This window comes from Amphimedon queenslandica, unplaced genomic scaffold (genome assembly GCF_000090795.2).
Source record: "Amphimedon queenslandica unplaced genomic scaffold, v1.1 AMPQUscaffold_13382, whole genome shotgun sequence".
Lineage (NCBI taxonomy): Eukaryota > Metazoa > Porifera > Demospongiae > Haplosclerida > Niphatidae > Amphimedon > Amphimedon queenslandica.
In genome coordinates, this window is record NW_003546382.1 from 139,951 (window position 1) to 162,197 (window position 22,247).

The window sequence follows — 22,247 nt, forward strand, 5'->3', positions numbered from 1 at the left end:
GTTATTTCTGTCTCCTAACTAAACTAATTTAATTAGATACAAGTATTGATACTCCTTCAATTTTTACACTTCTTTAGTGTATTGTACAAGTATATCAACTTCATCATACATGTATTTAGCTCTATTTAATTAAAACTGTTCTGTTTGCACTTCTAAACAACGTACTGTAAGATTCAAGGCGGATTTACAATATTACGCTAGTCCTGACTTACATTGATACTGGAGTTGAATCTGGTTCAACTCCAGCGTGAAGCATGCACGAAAAGGTCAAATCACCTACGCTTTTGATTAACAATTGACATTATGTTGGCCTAACGTCATATTGTAAATCCGCCTTAAAGCAATTTTCACTGTATAGCTTTTGTTCATAAAACTTGCTATGTCTATTTGGTCACTTTCGCAGAGCTGATACCTTCTAAGTCTAAATAATTATAAATGAACGTCTGCTTATTACAACATTGCAGTATTACAATATCTCAAACAAAATAAGGTTGGGTAACTATTCTATACATGTACATGCACTATGCATGTACATGTACTACTACCTAATGTAGCCAAACTATTATCTATTGTTTGTAATTATTATTTTAATCATTGTGGGGGGGCAGCTGGGTCCTCTTCTGGGGGGATAAAATCAATATCAGTTTCATTGTCATATGTATCCTAATTGATGTAACAGACTCAACTATTGACATTATAAAGAGACTTACCACAAATCCACTCCTTTCTTCAATCACCTTCCTTAACCCTCTGCATAAATGTTACATATAACTGAAAGTGATGTCTTTAACAAACCTCTTCATTTTAGCAACCAGCTCTTTGTTGTGTTTTGTATAAAATACACGCCATGGAGCAGGGAAGGCATCGGGTGGTGGATTTTGCTAGAAGAAAATCATTCTGGTAAACAATGTATCCATGTAGCTAACCCATTCTGTAGTCCATTGTTTTACAGTGCCATCAGAACTGATATAATACATAGATTCTTTTATAGCTCTTTCATAACCAGAGTCTGCAATCTATATAAAGTAGAAATATTCAATATATTTTGTTAAGCTCAATTTCATACATCAACAATTATGTCATCTTCACTAAGTCCATCTTCAGTTGCTGTAATTTCTTCTTTCTAATAATGAGTTACCGGTATGTGTTAATTTAGCTTATACATTTATTTGTGCTATTTACCAATTCTTGTGCACCTTTTGGTAAGTGACAATTTTTAAAATAACCAATTGGTATGAAAAGCATTGAATTTTCAAGAAATTGTATCAATTTTTCTACCTAAATTGCATGTACAATAAGTCATAAGATAGATGTAAGTATAAGCACAACCTCTGGATTGACGTCTGCATTTTTTATTATTCCAATGATTGAGTCATTAAGACTACAGTAAGTATCCATGCTTTTTATTGCATCAATAAGAGACAATTTTTTTCTATTTTGTAAATTAATGTTACAGTATTTGATTAATAATATTATATATATTACCCATCAGATCCTTTAATAAGTTCAGCCTCTCCGCATTTTATCAGAATTCGATTGATCCTATGAAACAGTATAATAACTAAATGCTAACATCAATACTTAATTATCATACATTGTAGCAACAATTCTGTTCTTTCTTTCAAAATATAAATTTTTAAAAAGATTATGACGATCAGCAAAAAATCCATTGTACGTGTCTAAATCCTATATTTTATATACAATTAATGTAATATACATAATTGTGATACTTCTTCAATAACACAAATGTGTCTCTTTCCATCAGGACACATTTTAACACGTATTCTACTCAGAAATTTTCTAAAATTAATCATGTTTAGTATTGTTGCAAAAAAACTTTAAAATTAACCTCCACTTAAAATTGATCCTCTTTCCCAAGACACCTGCATCTCTCATTGTATAATCCATTCTGTTTACATCCAAACCACTCATTCTGTTCACCACTATCTGTAAATAATAATCAATATAAATGAAGTATAAAAATTATATCATACCTCATAAAGGAACACCTTATCTTCACGTATTTTCTAAAATTAAGTATAATTACCAATGATAATGTACAAGATTAAAATAGCAACATACAGCTTGGGGTCCCATTCTTCCTGTGATTAGCTCTTTAATAAATTCAATATCTTGTTCAGGATTATTCAAATATTCATCAAATGGCAATCTGTTGGCTTCAATCATATGTTGGAACATCATCACGTTAGCACGTGAGCCCTAGACTTTGATTAAAGTAAAGATAATATATTAATAATGTACTTTCCAGTAACGTCTAGAAGCTTTTATTTCCTTCAAGAAATCAGTAAAAATGTGAGAGAAAGGACCAAAGCCAAGGTTATAGCAAAGAGCAGCAATTTGTACACACAAAACATCAGAATCAGTAATATTTAGCTCAGGCTGTCTCTTCCTGAGTGTCTTCACAAATTTTCCAGCAAAATAATACATTCTGCATCATAAAATAAATTTTCAATAATTATTTTTCAATAATAGGTATATTTAGAATCTATTATTTTAGCCTCCACTTTCTTACCCAATGCTTTGCTCATATCTTGAACATGTTGCTCTTGGTATATTATGATAGGTGTAGCCTGCATGAGATTAATGTAATAGATTTATTAATTATATATCATTTTGATTACAATAATTTACCCAATTTTTTAATGTTCTTGAGTCTTGTAAACTGTTCTGTTCTCACAATTTTTATCAATAAGGGATGGTCTATTGTGATGAAGTCATAAATATCATCCTCAAATGTCTATAAAATTATACAGCGAAAATATGTAGTCTTTACTCATTCGCAACTCACATACATGTATATAATATTAAACTTTTTACTTACAATACATTCTTGTCTTTCGAGACTTAATGGTTTGGTTGATAATAATTGTGCTCTCAATTTTTCTATTTCTTCGTTCTTCATAACTAATTTTTTCTCCATTTCTACAATAGTGTTGATTAGCATATCATACAAGTGGTTTGTTAGATCACACCAAATAAATGTATATGGTTTATTCTTTCACAGGCAGGGCTAAATTATTAATTATTGTGGATATGCATGTACTGACATGAAGGAAGAAACAGCTAGTTATATGAAATTTTCAATTATCTAATATAATCACATGCATGCATGTACCTTCTCTGAGTTTTTTCTCCCTCTCTAAAGCTTCAATAATTTGTGACTTTTCTTCGTCTTTCTTCTAGATATACTCTTGATATATATATTATATATTATGTTAAATTCAAACCTTCCCTAAATCTTCTCTTTCATCTAGTGATAAGTTATTATCATCAGAGATGTACAACTACTGCACTTTACCTTCAAATATTGTGGATTCCATTTCTTGACGCATTGGTGATATTCCTTTTTGCAAATTACCCTCAGCTAATTCCAGTACTTTTTTCAATTCTTCTTATTAAAGATAATATTCAATTTCACATCACATACCTTTATTATCATCAAAATTTACTGCACTTGCTGCTTCTGATTTAGCAGTAAAAACTAAAACTTCTTCTGTAGATGGAACCAAAGGCAGCTGCTTAGTTGGTTGTATTTTATTTGCTACGTTTGATGCCTCATCCTGAAACAATTTTTTAAAATTGGTGTAAGAAACTTTGTTACTTTTTTGCATACTGGTTGGAATTGCCCAGTCTCATCTAGCAATAAAATCACAAATTATCTTTCCAGCTTTATAGTATGCAGTAATACCTGACTTTTGCCTTAAAATTTCATTTTCCATTGTCCTGACATTTGGAATTTTATTCATTAATTCCTATGAAATTGAATCATACTTATCATCAATGTAATTGTACATGTGAAAGAAATATTAAATTTTTTAGCACCTCATTTAAAGTACTAACCTCCTCTGTACTATTAATCAGTTGTGCATTCAATGATAGCATCAATTGTTGAAATAAACCACTACTAGTTGGTGAGGTTTTTTGATTTTCATCTAAAACATATAGGTATAGAAAATATACATCATAATTTAAACAACACAATACACAAGGGTTACCTGAATCTATTGCAGGAGAAGTGGAAGGGGCAATAGTTTTATTTGCCTGTTACATTAAATAATATTAGTTCATAATTATAATAATATTTACCTCATACACAGTATAGTAGCCAATGGTTAATCTCAGCACTTCATTTTCTTTCAATACATCAATATTATTAAGAGCAGATTCAATTACCTGCTCAGATAGAATCAAAGGGAAGGAACAAGTGATGGTGAAGGAATTGTCATCTCTGATGACAATTAATTTTATACGTGGTGATAATTTGTGAAATATATTAGCTGATAATCTCCTGACATCATTCAATGTGTAATCATCAGTATTTCGATCAACGACAATGGTAATCTTTTCGCATTGAAGTGGTGAAGCATCAGAAAAATTTTTGTTCAGGCATTTACTAAGCTCTGTTTCACTAAACTCTTCTAAAGCCTCACTATATTCCTGAATAGCTGCCTTAGCCTCCTCTATATTCAGCTTATTAACAATAGCCTTCAGCATTTCTATGTCATCTAACGAACAATCTTTCCTAACTAATTCCAAAATGTCGTGAATATTGTCACATTGAGCTACTTGTGGCTTTAAATCTTGACTGTAGTACATCAATATATTCTTTATTTTGTCAAGGGTCGAAGGAGGACATTTTCCAATGATTATTTCAACTTGATCAAATGTGGAACCAAGCATCATCCGCATTGATTTGAACCTTGAGGTTAAGGATGGTGGAAGATGAAATTCATCTTTTTTAGCTGTTTTTCGAATGAAAGTTAATGTAACAACAATGCTAAACTATGCTTACCAAGATCATTATCACTTTCATGATGATCATAAACTTTTCCTAGAGGAAAATAAAATAGCTTATTATACTATTATGCTATAAAAATATTCACTGTATTCTCTCCTGATGGTCTTTCCTATCTCCATTGTGGCTTTATTTTTAATCAATATTGCAGCAAACATCTCCAGCTTATTAGAATCAATACAAATAGCTTTTACAATTTCAATCATTAGTATTTCTCCTTTTCTGGAGTGTATTATATCTTTTATTAAATCCTCTGAATGCAAAAATTTAGCCAATTGAGGTAATGCAGCAATGAGAGATTTATTTGAAGTATAATCAGCAAGAATTTTACAAGCAGGATGCTCTATAAAAATATGAACAATAATCTTTTAATATAATAAACTTACTCTCTGCATCTATTCCATCAGCTATTGCATTGTCATTCAATTCCTTCAATGCTGATACCAATGAAGAGACAGTAGGGCCACCTTTCTTCTGTACATCATCAGCTTTCTGTAGCCATTTGGTAAGACATTCCCGTAGACAGCTCTCAGTATTCTTTTCATTATTCCTTGTAATTACATCCAGTGTAGCAGGAGATAGGCCAAGATAAAGACCAAGAGTATAGTAACTAACTCCTGAAAAACCATGTCTACTGAGTAATCGAAGTACCTCAGCAAGATCAGTAACTATTAAATAATTATATTTAGTATAAGAAATAAGTAACTAAACATACTTTGCAGTTGATTTGTATTGGCTGCTGGTCCAGGAGAAGCCATTGAGCTAACAGTTAAGACTATAGCTTGTAAAGCAACTGTAAACAAGTGATAAAAATTGCTTTATAAATATTAGATCTCAACTGAGACAGATAATATTATTTATGCATAAAAGCAAATTCATGATGCAGCTATAGCTAGATCATTTCTTTATCATAATAAAGTTTATAGAACACGTATGCATATGTCAGTATCTATTTCATTTAATTCAATTAAAGACTTTACAAAATAAGCAGACTATAGAGATATAAAGCTAGCACAGATAAAGGGAACACCTACATACCTGCAGAAGCTGTGTCACATCATTAAGCTTTCAAAGAGATAAAAATAAAGGAAAAGTGGAGAAAAACAAACAAAGGGAGAGAGTATGGCAAGAAAGATAGACTCAGGTGAAGGGAGTCAGTTGTACTGGTCTGTTAATTAAGCAAAATGCTGTCAAAGCATTCAGGCTACAAGCCTATAGGCTTGTAGCCTGAATGCCCTGGCAGCATTTTACTTAACGGACCAGTATTCTGGCCCTCAAAAGCTTGAGAAAGAGAAAAAGGGTTTTAATTTCATATTAAATGTTAATAGTTAAAGACAGGTTTACAATATTACTATAGGTCTGCCTATACCATCAATTTTTAATCAGAATCGTAGACAATTTGGCCTTTTGACACATGCTTGTCAGAAGTTGTCGCTAAAATAGAACCAAATCCTATTCCAGTGTCAATGTAAAATCAAGCCTATTGTAACATTGTAAACCACGCCTTAAAAAGTAATTTGAATGCAGAGAGCTTAGTATCAAGTAGTTAGTAATCTTGCATATCTATGTACAAATTAAAGTATAAAGCTTATGAAAAGGAACATGCATGAGCACTATAAGGGATATTTGATTATATTGTAATATGATTCATAGTAAATACTGATTGTGTGGTACTGCTTGTGTGGTTACCTATCCCATATCATGTGATGGCTATACTTGTATTCATAATAGACACACCCAACCTGTAATGAGAGTTATATGAAGGAATGCTTTGGGTGGGTTATTTTTCAAGGAAACTGTTTTGATCATGTATACCATTGAAATACTTTGACATTGTTCTTATTACCCTTGCCCACGCGTAGGTGTATGGGCAAGGGTACTGTATAGCTTGATATTTTCGTGGGTCGATATTTTTGTGGTTTGCTCCTAGTGGGGCAATTTGTGGTTTAATTTTCGTGGTTGACAGTTTACATAGTCTGTAAGGGGATGCCACTTCAATGATTTCGTGGGTTTAAATTTCATGGGCAGCACCATAACCACGAAAATCATGAAATTTACATTCCACAAAAATTTCAAGCTATACGGTATATGAGTCGATTTTGTTAATACAGCAAATAAATAATATGACTAAACAAAATATACAAGATAGACCATAAAGCGATTAATCACTTCTAGCATAATTACAAACCTTAATACCTTTATTATTGTTTCATATGTTTTAATAGTGTGTACAGTTGTTTTTTACTAAGTTATAAGGCTGGTTTTCATATAGTTGTAGCTGTTGTGTTTTTCAAAGAGCAATTAAGTTAACAATTAGGTTTGAAGCATGCAGGTTTCAAGCAATTAGCTTCTAATGGTATGCTAGCAAGCTATCAGAGCCCAAAGTCTGTTAATTGCATGTGTATGTATGTACATGTATATCATTAGTTATCATAGTAACCATGCATCTTTACCTAATGGAGAGCCTCTATGCTTTCTGCTACTGATGATTTAAGAGATGCATAGCCTTTAACTTAATATTTTGAACAAAAGGAGGAGTGTTATATATTTTAAAAGCCTAGAACTTGTAGGCTATAGATCTATACCTCATGACAGGCTAAAACACTAAATGAATGTTGTTGTGTATGAGATCTAAGAACTTGAGCATATGAGACATAAAAGAGAGAAAAATAAACAAATTAATACAGAAAATTTGTTGAAAAAAGATTAAGTGTATCATTGCAGCTACTACGATTAAAGGTGGTTCTATGTACTATTAGTTATACCTGCTGCGTTTACATGATGGAATATTGTGGGTGTTCTAAGAATACTGATATCCAGTATCTACAACTAAATTCATTAACCAAAACAATGCAATATTATTACAATGATGAATACATGCACATAGGATAAGCAACTAATCTATGTCAACAACTAATAATAATTCAAATAGTAGAAATATACAGCAATATATTGACATAAAGTATATCAGTTAAGTAAAAAGAAGAAATGTTATAAAAAAAGTGGGATAGGAAAGCATTGAACCTTGTAAATTGTTCATGTACAGTCATTGATTTCTCAATTAGTAGACCCTTCTCTTGACTTCCAAAACTGTAACAGCCTGTAGTTGGCAGATAAACCATTCTTCCCTAACGACACATCTGAGTTATGGTCTGAGTGATTACAGGCGTGGCAACCCGAACATGTTACAATGTTAAACTAAAACATGATAAACAAGCATCTACCATTATTACTGTAGTGCCACTGCTTTCTGTACTGATGGATCAGATAAAGCTCAATAATGGTTTGATAACTTTGATTCATTAGCTCTCTACATCCATTCTCTATGATAAATAGTAGAATGAACATAAAGGATATTATTATATAATAGCTACATAACACTCTTTACCATATAAACTGCAGCAATATCCTAAGGAGACATGTAAATGATCATAATGACCTTTAGAGTCATTGTATTTTGCTTCTATAAAGTATTAAAGCTAGCATATCTCTTCATTCATTAGCACTACAAATAGAACGTGTATTGAATTATTTTTTTATAATAACAATAACTATTTTTTAAGATACAGAAATAATAATGAAGAAGATCAGCATTTATTATACATTTATAAAGACGAGTTAATTTGTTAAGTTAGTAAAATAGAAAATTGTCATTAATACCGAGCCCATACTTAAAACTTATGCCTTGCCACTTAATACAGGAACCTCAAATACAGATTATTAATTGTAAATTTTAATACTTAAGCCTTCCCCTATTTTTGTCCTAAAATATTGTTCCTATTATCCCCTATTGTCATTAAGAATTCATGAGGTTAAAATTTGTGGATGAGTGATCATCCGTGAAAATATATTCTTGTACCAATGCAGTACCCCGGCCCGAATAATGGTAGGAAAGGATCTTACAAAAGAGAGAACAAAGGAGGCAGATTCCAATGGCACACACACGACACAACTCAAGTTTAAGTTCATATTTATCATTTATAGTTTATTATGCTAAGTTCTACTGATGTGCATTAATAATACTCACCTACATTAGACTGTATATTGACTACTGCGCTGTTCCAGTCATCCAGTGAGAAATCCTTTCAAAGGTTTTAGCGTGTACAGCTCATATATGCATCGAGGTTCACATCCATTTAAAATATCTACACTGTTGTTAGGAGTGGCTGGAGGGTGGAGCATAAAGTTTACCCACGTGTATTAGCATGGGCAATTGGGACAGCTCAGCTCTCTATTTCTATAAATGATCAATATGACTGTACACTGTACAGGCACTTATTAGAGGACTGAGGACCAGTAATAATATAGAGGTATTATATTTAGTAAATCAGTTCAAACTATATGGATTTCAATGTGTACGAATGATTACAGTAAATGTAATAAAATTGGAGGTGATTTTAGAGCCAGCCATTTTTCCGAAAAACCATGGGCTATAGTACAGGGTATTATTCAGAATTTTGGCATTCTTAAAATGGCTGTAACTTGGAAAATTGAAGTTGGAATCAACTCAAACTTTCTACACAGCATAACAGGGCCGTAGCTAGGAACTTAAAATTGGGGGTTCGGAAATTGCTGCGCGCGAAGCGCGCAGCGAAAATTTTGACGAAAATGGGCGTGGCTGATAGGCGTGGTCTTAATTTACGCATCTCAGCCATGTGCTGACTCAGCTAAAATGGCTATCTGTGCTTCTCGCTGTTGCCAAAATGCTAATCCTGCTTTTGCAGTGCTGTTCTTCATGACAGGAGCTATTCTAAAACTTTTTTGCAGCTACAACAGGGGGGTTCGTCCGAACCCCCCGAACCCCCCCTGGCTACGGGCCTGCATAAGGACGTCAATATGTATCAGAAAATGTAATAAAAATTGGAAGTGATTTTGGAGCCATTTTTTGAAAAAAAGCATGGGCTATAGTACAGGATATTTTTCAGAATTTTGGCAAATTTATTAAATAGCTGTAACTTGGAAAATTGAAACTGGAATCAACTCAAACTTTCTACACAGCATAAGGACATCAATATGCATCAGAAAATGTAATAAAAATTGGAAGTGATTTTGGAGCCATTTTTTGGGAAAAAACATGGGGCTATATAGTACAGGGTATTTTTCAAAATTTTTGGCATTTTCTTATAATGGTCACAACTCGAAAAATTGAAGTCAAAATCAGCTCAAGCTTTCTACACAGCATAAAGACATCAATATTTATCAGAAAATATAATAAAAATTTGAGGTCGTTTTGGAGCCAATTTTTTTTTCTCTGGGCTATAGTACAAGGTATTTTTAGCATTTTGCCGATTTTTAAAAATGGTCGTAACTCCAAACTATTAGTTGGAATCAGGTCAAACTTTTTACACAGCTTGAGGACATCAATATGTATCAGAAAGTGTAATAGAAATTTGCGTAATTTTAGAGAGCCATTTTTGGGAAAAGCATGGGCTATAAAACTCAAAAAACTATTAGTCAGAATCAGGTCAAACATTCTACATAGCATCTTAAAAAGCACCAATATCAGTCCTGAAGTTCAATAAATAATAAGGGTCTGTAATGTTACAATATAGTGCACAGTACTTAATATTGCTAAATACAGAAACTAGTAATTTGTTCAGAATCAGCTCTAATTGCTAAAATTAGCCAATAAATTAAAATGCTAGTTAGTACACATGATTGAATGTGACCCGCAGATTAACTACAGTCATTACATTTGCACGTTAGACTATAGTTACTGAATGTTAATAATACTGTAAATATAAGTAAGTTATATAATGAAGCTGCATGCATACAACAATAAGAAATTATTTTATTATCTATAGAAAGAAAGAGAAAATGAGTTGAAGAGTAATTAGAAAATTTCCACTAATACATAAATATTGAAGAAACTACATGGTGTATAAGGTGTATAATATAATGGTTACATGAGAATCACATTAAATACATTAAAATTGTGTATCATTAAATGGTGAGTAATTATGGTAGCTTTTAAGATACAATGTCATGTATTTGCGGGTCGATTTGTTCCTGTTCATGTTTCTCATAATGAGTTTTCTCCTTCATTCTCTTTTCTTCCTCGATCATAGCAAATATCATATCGTCAAAGATCTTTTGAAGATAGTTAGCTAATGCTGAGTCAGGATTAACTGCTTTAGCTATATCAATATCGTGTGGACGAGGTTTTAAACCAAATTCAACAACTAAAAACCTAACAAGCTCTAAATTAGAACTGATAGTAGCGTAATAAAGCAATGTTTTGTGATCAACAGTTTCAGCTAGTGCATTACATTTGAGATCAGCTAGAAAGTATTGTACTAACTCCTACTACCAGCTTCACATGCTCCATGAACTGAAGTGTATCCATTATTATCAGGATCATCAGGAGTACAGGGGAAGGTCTCTATGAGATAACGTACCATACAAATATTATCAGAACGAGAAGCATAATGAAGAGGAGTACGACCAGACTTGTCTATAGGTATTGGGTTAGATTCAATGTTTGGTTTCAAATACTTGTATATATAAATTCTTTTTATTAAATGCAAGCAGGTGACACCATCTTCATCTTCTAATTCAGGATGTAGTCCATGTGTCTCGATTAGTGTTCTTACTATTCTGATATCTCCTCCCTCACATGCTGCATGAAGTAAACCACGTCCTCTATTATCCATTACATTAACACCTTGAGGATAAATACTGGCCAAATAATGAAAAATATCAATATGGCCATTACTGCAAGCTGTATGTAATACAGTGGATCCTTCATTATCAGTAGCTGTTAGGAGATCATGATGAGTAGAACTACCAGTGACTGAAGACAGTAAAGTTTCAGCAGTGTCATCGTGACCAGAGGCAACTGCTAAATGTAATGGAGCTTGTCCTTCTTTGTTAGTAATTAATAGATTATTGTTTGATAGACTGGCTTCTAGTAATAGAGATACCATATCCTTTCGTCCTAACCCGCAAGCATAATGTAATGGTGTATTACCATCTTTATTTTGTACATTAATAAGTACAGCATTATTGTGTGTGTCGTGAGGACTCTCTGATAAATGCTTTATCTCACGTAACCAGACAACACTCATTGAGGGTATACTCTTACTCAGTAAATATTCTAATATTTTATATCTATTAGCTGTCACAGCAAGATGTAGCGGCGTAAAATCTTGATGATTGGTTACATTAGGATTACAGTAATTATTATCAATGAGATACTTCACTACATTAAAGTGACCCCTTGCTACTGATATGTGAACTGCTCCAGACCCTTCATCATCAGTAGCTGATAGATTACACTTTTTACTAATAAGATATTTAATAACTTCTAACTGATTGAAGTACACTGCAGTAAGGAATGGAGTACGACCACGTCCTCCATCAAGTAGCTCAAGTGACGATGGTATGTGTTCTATAATGTACTGGACCAAGTTCACTCCCTTACTACACGCTAAGTGAATAGGAGCCATTCCATCATTACTCATAGCACACATCAAATCTAACTGATGATTCATATGCTTGACAACATGAGTGTGGCCTTTGAATGAGGCAAAGTGAATAATGTTCCAACCTTTGTTATCTGTTAGGCTCAAATTACACTTGTAATCCTTTACATATAATTCCAGTAGTAAAATATCACCAGATTTAGCAGCATAATGAATTGGTAGCTTACCATTACTGTCAGCTTGATGAGGATCTAACTGATAGGTAGTTATTAATTCTTTAACAAGAGATAAGTTAAGAGACAGTGAGGCATAATGTAAAGCAGTGAGGCAATTCTCATCAACTGCAGTAGGAGACAAACCTTGTTCAGTAATAAGATATTGAAGTAAATCTAAGTTACCACTCCATGCAGCATAATGTACAGATGTGCATCCTTTATTATTTGTTTTATTAATATCACAATTCTGTACCTCAATGAGATATTGAGTGATATCAATATGACCATGACGACAAGAATAATGAAGACATGTAATACCATTATTAACAATAACATTAGGATCACCGTTATGATTATTAATAAGATATTTAACACAGTTGATACTACCTGACTGGCAGGAGTTGGCTAATGGTACTTCACCAATATAATGAGTATTGTTAGCATAAAGATACATTAATGCACTAGTAGAACCTGATAAGGCAGCATTATGTACTTGAGACCTACCTAATGCATCATTGATATTATGTTCTTCTAATTCCTTTATGAGTAATGTATTGCCACTTTTTGATGCTAAATGAAGCAATGACTGACCATCATTTGTAGTAGCATTGACATCAAAGTTAGGGCAAGTGCTAGCTTTTCTGAGAAGTGAAGAAAACATTTTAACTCTTTCATTTCGTTTGATAAAATCAATGTTTTGTTTGATCGTAGTATTGTTAATAATCTCAATAACTGGTGCATCACGTTGTGCAAAAAGTTTACTATAAATAAGACCAGCTGGAAATTGCATACCTGCATAAGCAGCATAATGTAAACATGAATATCCATTATCATTATCATTAGCTAATAATGCTTCATTACCTTGAATACTAACAATATACTCAACAACTTGTGAAGAAGCAAACCATAAAGCAAACTGAAGTGGAGTCCGGCCATATCTATCCTTTACATCAATGGATAATTGATAATGATTTAAAAGATACTTGAAGAGCTCAACATTATTACTCATAGAAGAGTAATGCAATATGCCAAGTCCATAAAAATCAGAAGAATTTGAAACGAAGAGACGTTCAGCTTCAAGTTTATGGACTAATGCTAACTCTCCACTTATACAAGCTAACAATGATAATGAAGCAGCATGACAATTAATCTGAGAAATGTTACAATTTCTCTCGATAAAGAATTCCACTAGGTCAGAATGGCCCCCCATTGCTGAGTACAGTAATGCAGTGTTATTGCTATTGTCTGGTTGATCAGGAGGAACGTGACATGTGCCTACTAGATATTGTACTATAGATAAGTGGCCTTTATAAGATGCCATATGGATACTAGATACACTATTATCATCACCTTCATTAGGATCAATACCATATTGATGGATAAGTAGTTGAAGGATCTCAATGTGTCCACCGTATGATGCAGAGTGTAATGGAGTCCAGCCATGAAGACCACAATGATACGTATTGTAGCCAAACTCATTCAGAAGCCACTGTACTTCATCTTTTAATCCTCTCCAAGCTGCTTCATGTAATGGTGTACTGGTATTCTCATACCATAATGGATCACATATATCTAAATACAGAACATAATAGCATATGCATGTATGACTATGAGTCACTTGTTGTACTTACCTATATCAGCTAATGAGCGTTTAGCCTCTTCTATTGAGAACTATAAGGTTAAAATCAATATTAATGATATCACCACATAATCACAAACCTCTCTTAGATCATATGTTACATCATTACATCTCAATTCAATGATACCAATGCTAGCTAACTGTTGTTGTAGCTTTGTATTTAGAGGAAATAGTCGAAAGTAAAGATAGTCAGGAATGAGATATTCTAGTATAACGGAACCAGGACGAACTCGAAGAAAATAAATATTATAATGAGGAATGTCACACTCTTTTGGTATTGCGCTACGAAAGAAGAAAAGGTCATCCAGTGTGTAGTCAGAACGATCAACTTTAGCAATCATTACTCGTGTACCAGGAGGAACATCGTTTATACCAAACTGCACAGAATCGACATCTTTGAGTAATCCACCACTGTTGATAAAATAATCCTTTAATTTCTCTTCATATTCTGACCAAGTTCTTTTCAATGTACGATTTTCACTTAGGAACACACGGGCTAGTCTGACTATCAGTTCATAGTTGAACCATGATATATACTTGTCTTGTAAGGTTATGAAAAGGTTCTTAATAGTTTTAATGTTACTGAACTCTTCCCTAACTGCTTGTGCTGCAATTCGACTATCCCTCAAAGGACCCAACAGCAAATGAACACGCATCTCAAGGTAATCAATGATTTTGGGAAGAAGCTCTGGCTTAAAGGATTCCTTTGTCAGTTGTAATGCATCAGCAAAATTATCCTTTAGCTCAGATATTTTTTTCACTAAAGGAAAATTTTTTTCAAGATGACTTGGCTGACTGGCATAAACAGCAGAGTCTATAAAAGAGGGAAAACATTTTCATTAACAATAAACACTAAATTCTGGGCACATTAATAGTACATTCCAATTAGATTATTGTATATCGGGTAGTTTTTGTGGCACTTATTTTCTTGGTTTTCGTGGTTTTGGGGCTTCTCACAAATATTAAACCCACAAAATCATTAAATGCCATCCCCTTACAGGCTATGTCAACTGTCAACCAAGAAAATTAAACCACAAATTTCACCATGAAATATTAGACCCACAAAAATAACCTGCTGTAGTGGCCTAACGGCCTTTGACAGAATTGCTATTTACTTGTTGATTTATTTGATTTTCCAGGTGACATTGCTTCTTCAATATCTTTTCTAGCAGCTGGTAGTGGACGTAAACATTCATTATCACTTGAATTGCCTCCTCCTACAAATAATAATATTATCCCAAAATAATTTGGCACAAATTAGACACATGGAAGTATACCTGTTGACGTAGGAGTAGCTCCTCCAGTAGTAGCTGGTAGAGGATGTTCACGAGCTATCTTATCAGCTAAAGCTGGATCACCTCCTCCTTCTTTAACAGCTACACACACCATTCTCCAGCAAGGGGGGCCATAACACTCATAATCGTAACCTTTCTTTAGCCAATACTCTAGAACTTTCTGCAGGCAAGATACTGCATTTCCATGAGAGGTAGCTTCTATGATATTAATGTCAGCTAATCTCAATCGTAAAGAAATGGCGAATGACTTCCAACTAGCAGAAATAGACTTCACTTCATCATACACTGAGTGATACTCATCAATACCTGAAATACTCTTTATTAAATGTCAAATATACACACAAACTCACTTAGTTCTCTATTGCAAACGTTCATAAAAGAATCAGAGGAAGAAGGGCTTGTTGCCATTGTGTTGAAGGGAAGGAAGCCTAAACTGTAACACCCACGCAAAACTACGAGCCCCACCCCACCCACTACTATTAGAATGGCTGCCATTATGCAGGTAAGAAATTGTTTTCGTCTTCATTTCTTATATATTTAGTCTCTTACAGGGTTGTCTTTCTATTAATAAATAAGAGTGTTGACTTTAGTGTGTTAGGCTGACCTCCAAAAGCCACTGTTGTGAGAATTAATTGTGAATTTGTGATATAGCATCCATTTTCACATAATAACTGCCAATGGAGGGGACCAACATAAAGTAAAGAAGAATCAACTCTATTGTCTATAAATGAATCAATACAATAATGGAATTTGTTTTGCTGAAAATGGTGAGGAGAGGATGTAGGTGTAAAAATAGCTAATTTCCATGCTTTTTCTGAAAAATGGCTCCAAAATTACAAAAGTTTGTGCAAATTTCTAAAAAATACCCTGTACTCTAGCCCATGGTTTTTTCAAAAAAATTAATGACTCAAAAATTACCCCAATTTTTTATTACATTTTCTGATACATATTGATGTACTTATGCTGTGTAGAAAGTTTGAGTTGATTTCAACTTCAAATTTTAAAGTTATAGCCATTTTAAGAAAATGCCAAAATTTTGAAAAATACCCAATACTATAGCCCATGGTTTTTTTCAAAAAATGGCTAAAAAATTACCCCAACTTTTTATTACATTTTCTGATGCATATTGATGTACTTATGCTGTGTAGAAAGTTTGAGTTAATTCCAACTTCAAATTTTCAAGTTATGGCCATTTTAAGAAAATGCCAAAATTCTAAAAAATATCCAAGGCTATAGCCCATGGTTTTTTCCGAAAAATGGCTCTGAAATCACCCCAAATTTTTATTACATTTTGTGGTACATGTTGATGTCCTTAGTCTGTGTAGCAAGTTTGAGCTGATTCCAACTTCAATTTTTCAAGTTACGACCATTTTAAGAAAATGCCAAAATTTGAAAAGTACTCAAGGCTATATAGCCCATGGTTTTTTTCAAAAAATGGCTCAAAAATTACCCCAACTTTTTATTACATTTTCTGATACATATTGATGTACTTATGATGTTTAGAAAGTTTGAGTTGATTCCGACTTCAATTTTTCAAGTTACGACCATTTTAAGAAAATGCCAAAATCTGAAAAGTACTCAAGGCTATAGCCCATGGTTTTGTCCAAAAAATGGCTCCAAAATCACCCCAAATTTTTATTATATTTTCTGATACATATTGATGTCCTTAGTGTGTGTAGCAAGTTTGAGCTGATTCCGACTTCAAATTTTAAAGTTACAGCCATTTTAAGAAAATGCCAAAATTATAAAAGAATATTTCTCTCCTCTCATAGGATTCTACTCTCAATACTTCTACACTATCAGTAGCTCCTCCTTTTCCTCCTACTCCAATTAACAAGAGCTCAATCCTCCCACTAAATTGGGATCTAGTGATTAACACTGTATGTGGAACTATAATTTTGTTTTTGTGCATTTACATGCTCCATTGTTTTATTATTCATATCATACATATATTATTGTTCTGGTTTATTGCTGCTCTTGCATAGAAAGTTTATTTATTTAAGTCAAATTTTTATTTTTTTATTAAAGGCTAAAAATATGTATTAAAAATTATTTGCGATTTATACTGACATTACTCTTACATTAGTTACTCTAAAAAGCATTGAGTCATTGTCATCAAGATATTGCGTGTTATTCTTTTCGTTGTACTTCAGTTGCTCGTGTCGTAAAAATTCTGGGAATCCATATCCATTGAGTGCTCGTCCAGTTACATTATACCATGCTACACGACCACCATACATCTCCTTAGGGTCTGTGAATTCATTGATTCGAATCACTTTCTCAGCATGATCTTGATCAGCACGGCAGTTTACAGCTTGAAGTGTGAACTCGCCTCTAAATGGAAACTTGAGTTGGTCGTCATTTTCTCCTTTTGTAAGGTGAGCAAAAATAGATACATTTTTCCCTTTGTTTGCTCCTACCCCATTGGGATACACCATAAAAACAAACCTGTACCCTTGTTTTTCTTTTTGTGTGTAGAGAGGCCTATCACTGACATAACTTCCATTGGATTTTTGAAGTGTCGAGAACTTATTGACTCTAAATTCGAAGAAAGGCCCACTGGTAGCAACTGAGATGGGTATTGAATTACCCTGGCCTGATAATTCTACACTGGTAATACGAATCCTGATGCTATCATCTTTCATGTAGTCTTGGAAGAGTAGGTCTTGTGGTATAAATGTTGCTCCTCCCTGCCCAACAAAAGCTGCAGTGCCACTGCTTATCTGTATTCCATTGACTACTCTTCCAGTGGCCTCCAAATTTGAGTCATCATTAAATTCAATTTCCCCAGCAAAATGATCTTCGTCACGTTTCCGATTCAATAGCTCTAATTTTACTTTTCCCCTGACTGGCCATTTCAATGTTTCATCATGGTCGCCTCTCATTAAATGTATGTGAATGCTGAGATGTGTTCCACTTCCTTCTGACTCTCCATTAGCTCTCACTCTTAGACACAACTTGTATCCTTCTTGGTGAGAGTAGAAGCATGGGCTGTACCAATGGTCATTGCTTTTATGATGAGAAGCAAAAGATGTCATCAATACTTCTACTGGTAGAGCATGTGATTCTCTCCAGTCATCATGCAGTGTTGGAACTCGAGTCAATTTTAATTTCGTAACTATAAATGAATGAGAAATTAAATAGAAAATTACTAAAAATACATTTATACTTTGAATTGTCTCCTCATTTTCCTCTGTTTCTAGTCCTAGTGTTTAATGATCATGATGATAAATGCATAAGTTCATGTTTACTTTTGTTAACAAAGTCTGCTTGCAATTTTTCGAATTTGTCCATCATTATTTTTTTGTAAGCATCATAATTTTTTCGGAGCTCTTCTTTTTCTGCCACAATCTTCTCTGCATTTTCTCCTAGTATATTAATTATAATTATAATTATGCATATCTGCATTACAATAATATTGTACAGAAGGAAATTTTGGAGGGACTAAATTTTGGCAAATTGCTAAATTTTGGATGATTGGCAAATTTTAATTTGGCAAATTTTAATTTGGCAAATTTGTGGCCATGTGCCATTGAGCATGCGCATAATGGCTCAAAATCGTGAATTTTTATTTTAGTGAATGGCTATCAAAATGCCAAATTCACCAAATTCAACTACCTCCAAAATTTCCTTCCATACAGTAATTGATTGCATTCTTACTCTCAATAGCAAGGTCTGTTTGCAATTTTTCATTTTCCGCCATAATTGTATCAATTTCTTTTCGCTGCTCTTCTTTGTCTGCTCCAGTCTTTTCTACTTCTTTCCCTTTAATAATAAAGCATTTATCATTGTTGCTCATACATTATGACTATTGATTTATAACAACATCATAACAAATTTTAATCAAACACCTTTCACATTTTTCATTCTATTAACAGCCCATGCAGTCCCATTAATAATTTTATGTACACATTTACATACCGGTACACTGTTCATGTTTTATGTCTAAATCATTAGTTTCTTTGTCAAGTTGTTCCTTTTCTTTATCTGTCTCAACCAATTTACCTTGTGCCTTAACTGATTGTATTTCATCTTCGAACAAAATAATAACAATAATAATTAACATAGTCACTATAGTCATGTTTACTTTCTTTCTCAGACTGAAATAAAGCAAGCTTCTCTTCTAGTAATTTGTTTTTTTCTTTCAGTTTCTCATTTTCCTATTATTATCATAACAATGAAAATAGTTTAAATTTCTCACTAACTTCTTCACGTTCTGTTACTTTCTCTTGTAAAGACTGTTTTGTCTCAGCTAATGAAATATATAAACTAGATCTATTATAGTATCATTTTATACCTGCTAGTTTTTGTAACCTTTCACTTTCTGCAAAACTGCTACTCAGCATCCCTTTTTTAGTTTTAAGTGTTTCTTTCAACAACTTTGTTTCTTTTTTCAATAACTTTGCCTCTTCCTTTGATGACTCTGCCTCTTTCTTAATCGATTCTGCTTCTTTCTTAATTGCCTTATTTTTCTATAAAATAAATATTAAACGTAACAAACTATATGATGCAAGAAATGACATTAGCTCTACTTGATTAAATGATGTACCTTATTTAAAGTGTTCACTTCCTCTGTACTATTAATCAGTTGTACACTCAATGACAGCATCAATTGTTTCATTAAACCACTACTAGTTGATAATGATGAAGTGTATTCATCTATTTCTGTTGTAGTAGCAGTGGAGGTGTCCTTTACCTGTTATTAATAATAAATATCAGTTCATAAAATAGTCTATTTACCTCATACACAGTGCAGTATCCAATAGTTAATCTCTTCACTTTGTTTTCTTTCAATACATCAATATTATTAAGAGCAGCTGTAATTAACTCCTCAAATAGAATTAAAGGGAAGGAACAAGTGATGGTGAAAGAATTGCTCTTTCTAACAACATTTAATTTGACATGTGGTGATGAATTCTCAAATACAGCTAAAGAAAGTCTGTGGACATCATTAAGTGTCGATTCATTAGCATCTTTGTCAACAAGAATGGTAATGATTTCACACTCAAGTGGTGAAGGATATGAAAGCTGTATACTAGTATTCAGACACTGAGTGAGTTTTATTTTCTTTAGCTCTTCAACAGCTTCTTTATATTCCTTTATAACTGGTTTAGCCTCCTCTATATTGAACTCATTGACAAAGAACTCCAGCACACTAATATCATCAAGCTGACAGCTATCACTAACTAATTGTAGAATGCTATGGATATCTTGACGATGAGCTAGTTGTGGCCTTAATATTTTGTCATAAGTACCTAATACGTATTTGATATTATCTAGTCTTAGAGACTGAGGGTTGCTCATCATGATTGACCCCACTTTGAAAAATGTTTGTCCCATCTTTAATCGCATCGACTGAAACTGAGAAGTGATATTCATAGGAAGATAAATTTTTAACCCTAATTTAAATTATACTATGGTATCATAAAGAGCTGAATTCTTACCATTGGCATCATTTGCTTTAATGGAGTCATCACTGTGATAAACTTCTCCTATAAACTATTATTTACGTGTCTTTTCTACAAGTATACTTACTGTACTCCTTCTGAATAGCACATCCTATCTCAGCAGTGGCTGATACTTTGCACAAAATCTCAGCAAATGCTTTAAGCATTTGATAGTCAATACAAACAGCTTCCTTTACTTGAATCAACAATGCTTCTCCTTGTATAGTTTGGAGGATCATCTCTTTTATCAGTTTCGCTGTATGCAAAATTAAAATCAACTGAGGCAATGCAGTCAAAAGAGACTGTTGAGCTGAATGACAAGCCAGAATTTTACATGCTGGATGCTCTTTAAAGAAATAATAAATATATATGCTCAATTTTATTAAACTTACTCTCCCCATCTATTCCATCAGCTACTCCATTCTCTCCTAATTCCCTCAATGCTGATACCAACGAATAGATAGTAGGACCACCATTCTTCTGAACATTATCAGCTTTCTGTAACCATGCTTTGAGACACTCACGTAGACAACTCTCAACTTTTCTTTCATCTTCTCTAATAGCATCTAGTGTAGTAGAGGATAGACCAAGATAAAGACCAAGATCATAATAATGGACTGCTGAATAACCATGTCTTCTGAGTAATTGAAGTACCTCAGCAAGATCAGTAACTAAATTTAATTTCAATTATAATGTTATGGTAGACTAAAATACTTCGTAGTTGATTATGAGAGTCTGTCGATACAAGAGAAGCATTCATTGGGGCGGCAGTCCTGGATTTAAAAAGAAGGGTGGGGAATAACAACCCCCACGCAATTGCTTTACTCTAATATCATAGATGCTAATATTTTGTGGACTTTGTGCATGTGCAGTCCATACGCCAACTGCACCGGAAGTCATAAACGCCTGTATAGCTATATAGCTAATTTTATTTGCAATACAATACACAACATGAATAATTAATGAGCTTCTCATTTATTTGATATCTTTTTTACTTTTAATACCATACGCATAAAACTTGCTAAAAGTACACAGTACATGTATATCTATCATCATAAAAAATATCAAAAAATTTAGATACACTATAACAAAACTAAAAGTAGCAGAACTCCTCAACTTCCATCACTGCTTGTAGTGTTTGCGACAATCTATACTTGCTGTCCATTTACTAATAACAAAAGAAGAGCCAGAAGAACATATTTCAGAAGTTTAAAGTTGTTCCAGCCAGAAATGAGGATGCTGTGATATCTGAAAGTCCTCAGCACAAAATATGAAGCAATGACTGGTGTACAATCACGCTCTATAAATATTTCAGACCACTTCATTAAAGTAGAATGACTTACCAATGATTCTGAGCCTGGACTCTGTAGGGTAAAGTACAAATAGTAAAATTTATGACATGAGACAATGG

The 22,247-nt window shown here is 33.2% G+C and overlaps 3 protein-coding genes and 2 long non-coding RNA genes across 5 annotated transcripts; all 5 read right to left on the bottom strand.

Moving 5' to 3' along the window:
* Nucleotides 1-458: 458 nt before the first annotated feature.
* On the bottom strand, nucleotides 459-1,427 carry LOC109582460 (uncharacterized). The gene is made up of 7 exons (XM_019997174.1): nucleotides 1,330-1,427; nucleotides 1,183-1,278; nucleotides 1,067-1,123; nucleotides 927-1,016; nucleotides 796-881; nucleotides 711-750; nucleotides 459-663 (listed from the first exon to the last, which is right to left on the bottom strand). The coding sequence occupies exons 1-7, from the start codon at nucleotides 1,396-1,398 to the stop codon at nucleotides 592-594; spliced, it is 510 nt and encodes a 169-aa protein (XP_019852733.1). The 5' UTR covers nucleotides 1,399-1,427; the 3' UTR covers nucleotides 459-591.
* Nucleotides 1,428-1,481: 54 nt separating this feature from the next.
* LOC109582448 (deoxynucleoside triphosphate triphosphohydrolase SAMHD1-like) lies at nucleotides 1,482-3,101 on the bottom strand. The gene is made up of 10 exons (XM_019997164.1): nucleotides 2,843-3,101; nucleotides 2,653-2,758; nucleotides 2,534-2,591; nucleotides 2,263-2,449; nucleotides 2,083-2,220; nucleotides 1,995-2,027; nucleotides 1,850-1,947; nucleotides 1,731-1,800; nucleotides 1,595-1,686; nucleotides 1,482-1,542 (listed from the first exon to the last, which is right to left on the bottom strand). The coding sequence occupies exons 1-10, from the start codon at nucleotides 2,963-2,965 to the stop codon at nucleotides 1,482-1,484; spliced, it is 966 nt and encodes a 321-aa protein (XP_019852723.1). The 5' UTR covers nucleotides 2,966-3,101.
* A 141-nt stretch (nucleotides 3,102-3,242) lies between these two features.
* On the bottom strand, nucleotides 3,243-5,589 carry LOC109582449 (uncharacterized). Its single transcript, XM_019997165.1, has 12 exons — nucleotides 5,532-5,589; nucleotides 5,203-5,484; nucleotides 4,905-5,159; nucleotides 4,814-4,852; nucleotides 4,108-4,763; nucleotides 4,017-4,062; nucleotides 3,862-3,953; nucleotides 3,710-3,773; nucleotides 3,635-3,657; nucleotides 3,449-3,581; nucleotides 3,320-3,397; nucleotides 3,243-3,271 (listed from the first exon to the last, which is right to left on the bottom strand). Exons 1-12 carry the CDS (start codon nucleotides 5,572-5,574, stop codon nucleotides 3,243-3,245), a joined length of 1,740 nt encoding a protein of 579 aa, XP_019852724.1. The 5' UTR covers nucleotides 5,575-5,589.
* Nucleotides 5,590-8,009: 2,420 nt separating this feature from the next.
* On the bottom strand, nucleotides 8,010-9,201 carry LOC109582456 (uncharacterized). The gene is made up of 3 exons (XR_002185095.1): nucleotides 8,844-9,201; nucleotides 8,205-8,321; nucleotides 8,010-8,139 (listed from the first exon to the last, which is right to left on the bottom strand). It is a non-coding gene; the product is annotated as an uncharacterized LOC109582456 (long non-coding RNA).
* Nucleotides 9,202-19,964: 10,763 nt separating this feature from the next.
* Nucleotides 19,965-20,218, bottom strand: LOC109582462 (uncharacterized). The gene is made up of 2 exons (XR_002185098.1): nucleotides 20,130-20,218; nucleotides 19,965-20,085 (listed from the first exon to the last, which is right to left on the bottom strand). It is a non-coding gene; the product is annotated as an uncharacterized LOC109582462 (long non-coding RNA).
* Nucleotides 20,219-22,247: the final 2,029 nt, after the last annotated feature.

What these genes read in the sequence shown, in the direction of transcription:
- LOC109582460 (XM_019997174.1), bottom strand. Translation starts at nt 1,398, where the DNA reads ATGGATACTTACTGTAGTCTTAATGACTCAATCATTGGAATAATAAAA. An exon ending in AACAATGGACTACAGAATGG is followed by an intron (nt 882 to 926) that starts GTTAGCTACATG and finishes ATTTTCTTCTAG; the next exon opens with CAAAATCCACCACCCGATGC. An exon ending in AAGAAAGGAGTGGATTTGTG is followed by an intron (nt 664 to 710) that starts GTAAGTCTCTTT and finishes TACATCAATTAG; the next exon opens with GATACATATGACAATGAAAC.
- LOC109582448 (XM_019997164.1), bottom strand. Translation starts at nt 2,965, where the DNA reads ATGCTAATCAACACTATTGTAGAAATGGAGAAAAAATTAGTTATGAAG. An exon ending in AGATATGAGCAAAGCATTGG is followed by an intron (nt 2,450 to 2,533) that starts GTAAGAAAGTGG and finishes TTTATGATGCAG; the next exon opens with AATGTATTATTTTGCTGGAA. An exon ending in ATAAGGTGTTCCTTTATGAG is followed by an intron (nt 1,948 to 1,994) that starts GTATGATATAAT and finishes TATTATTTACAG; the next exon opens with ATAGTGGTGAACAGAATGAG.
- LOC109582449 (XM_019997165.1), bottom strand. Translation starts at nt 5,574, where the DNA reads ATGGCTTCTCCTGGACCAGCAGCCAATACAAATCAACTGCAAA. An exon ending in CAATACAAATCAACTGCAAA is followed by an intron (nt 5,485 to 5,531) that starts GTATGTTTAGTT and finishes ATTATTTAATAG; the next exon opens with TTACTGATCTTGCTGAGGTA. An exon ending in TGAAAGTGATAATGATCTTG is followed by an intron (nt 4,764 to 4,813) that starts GTAAGCATAGTT and finishes TTCGAAAAACAG; the next exon opens with CTAAAAAAGATGAATTTCAT.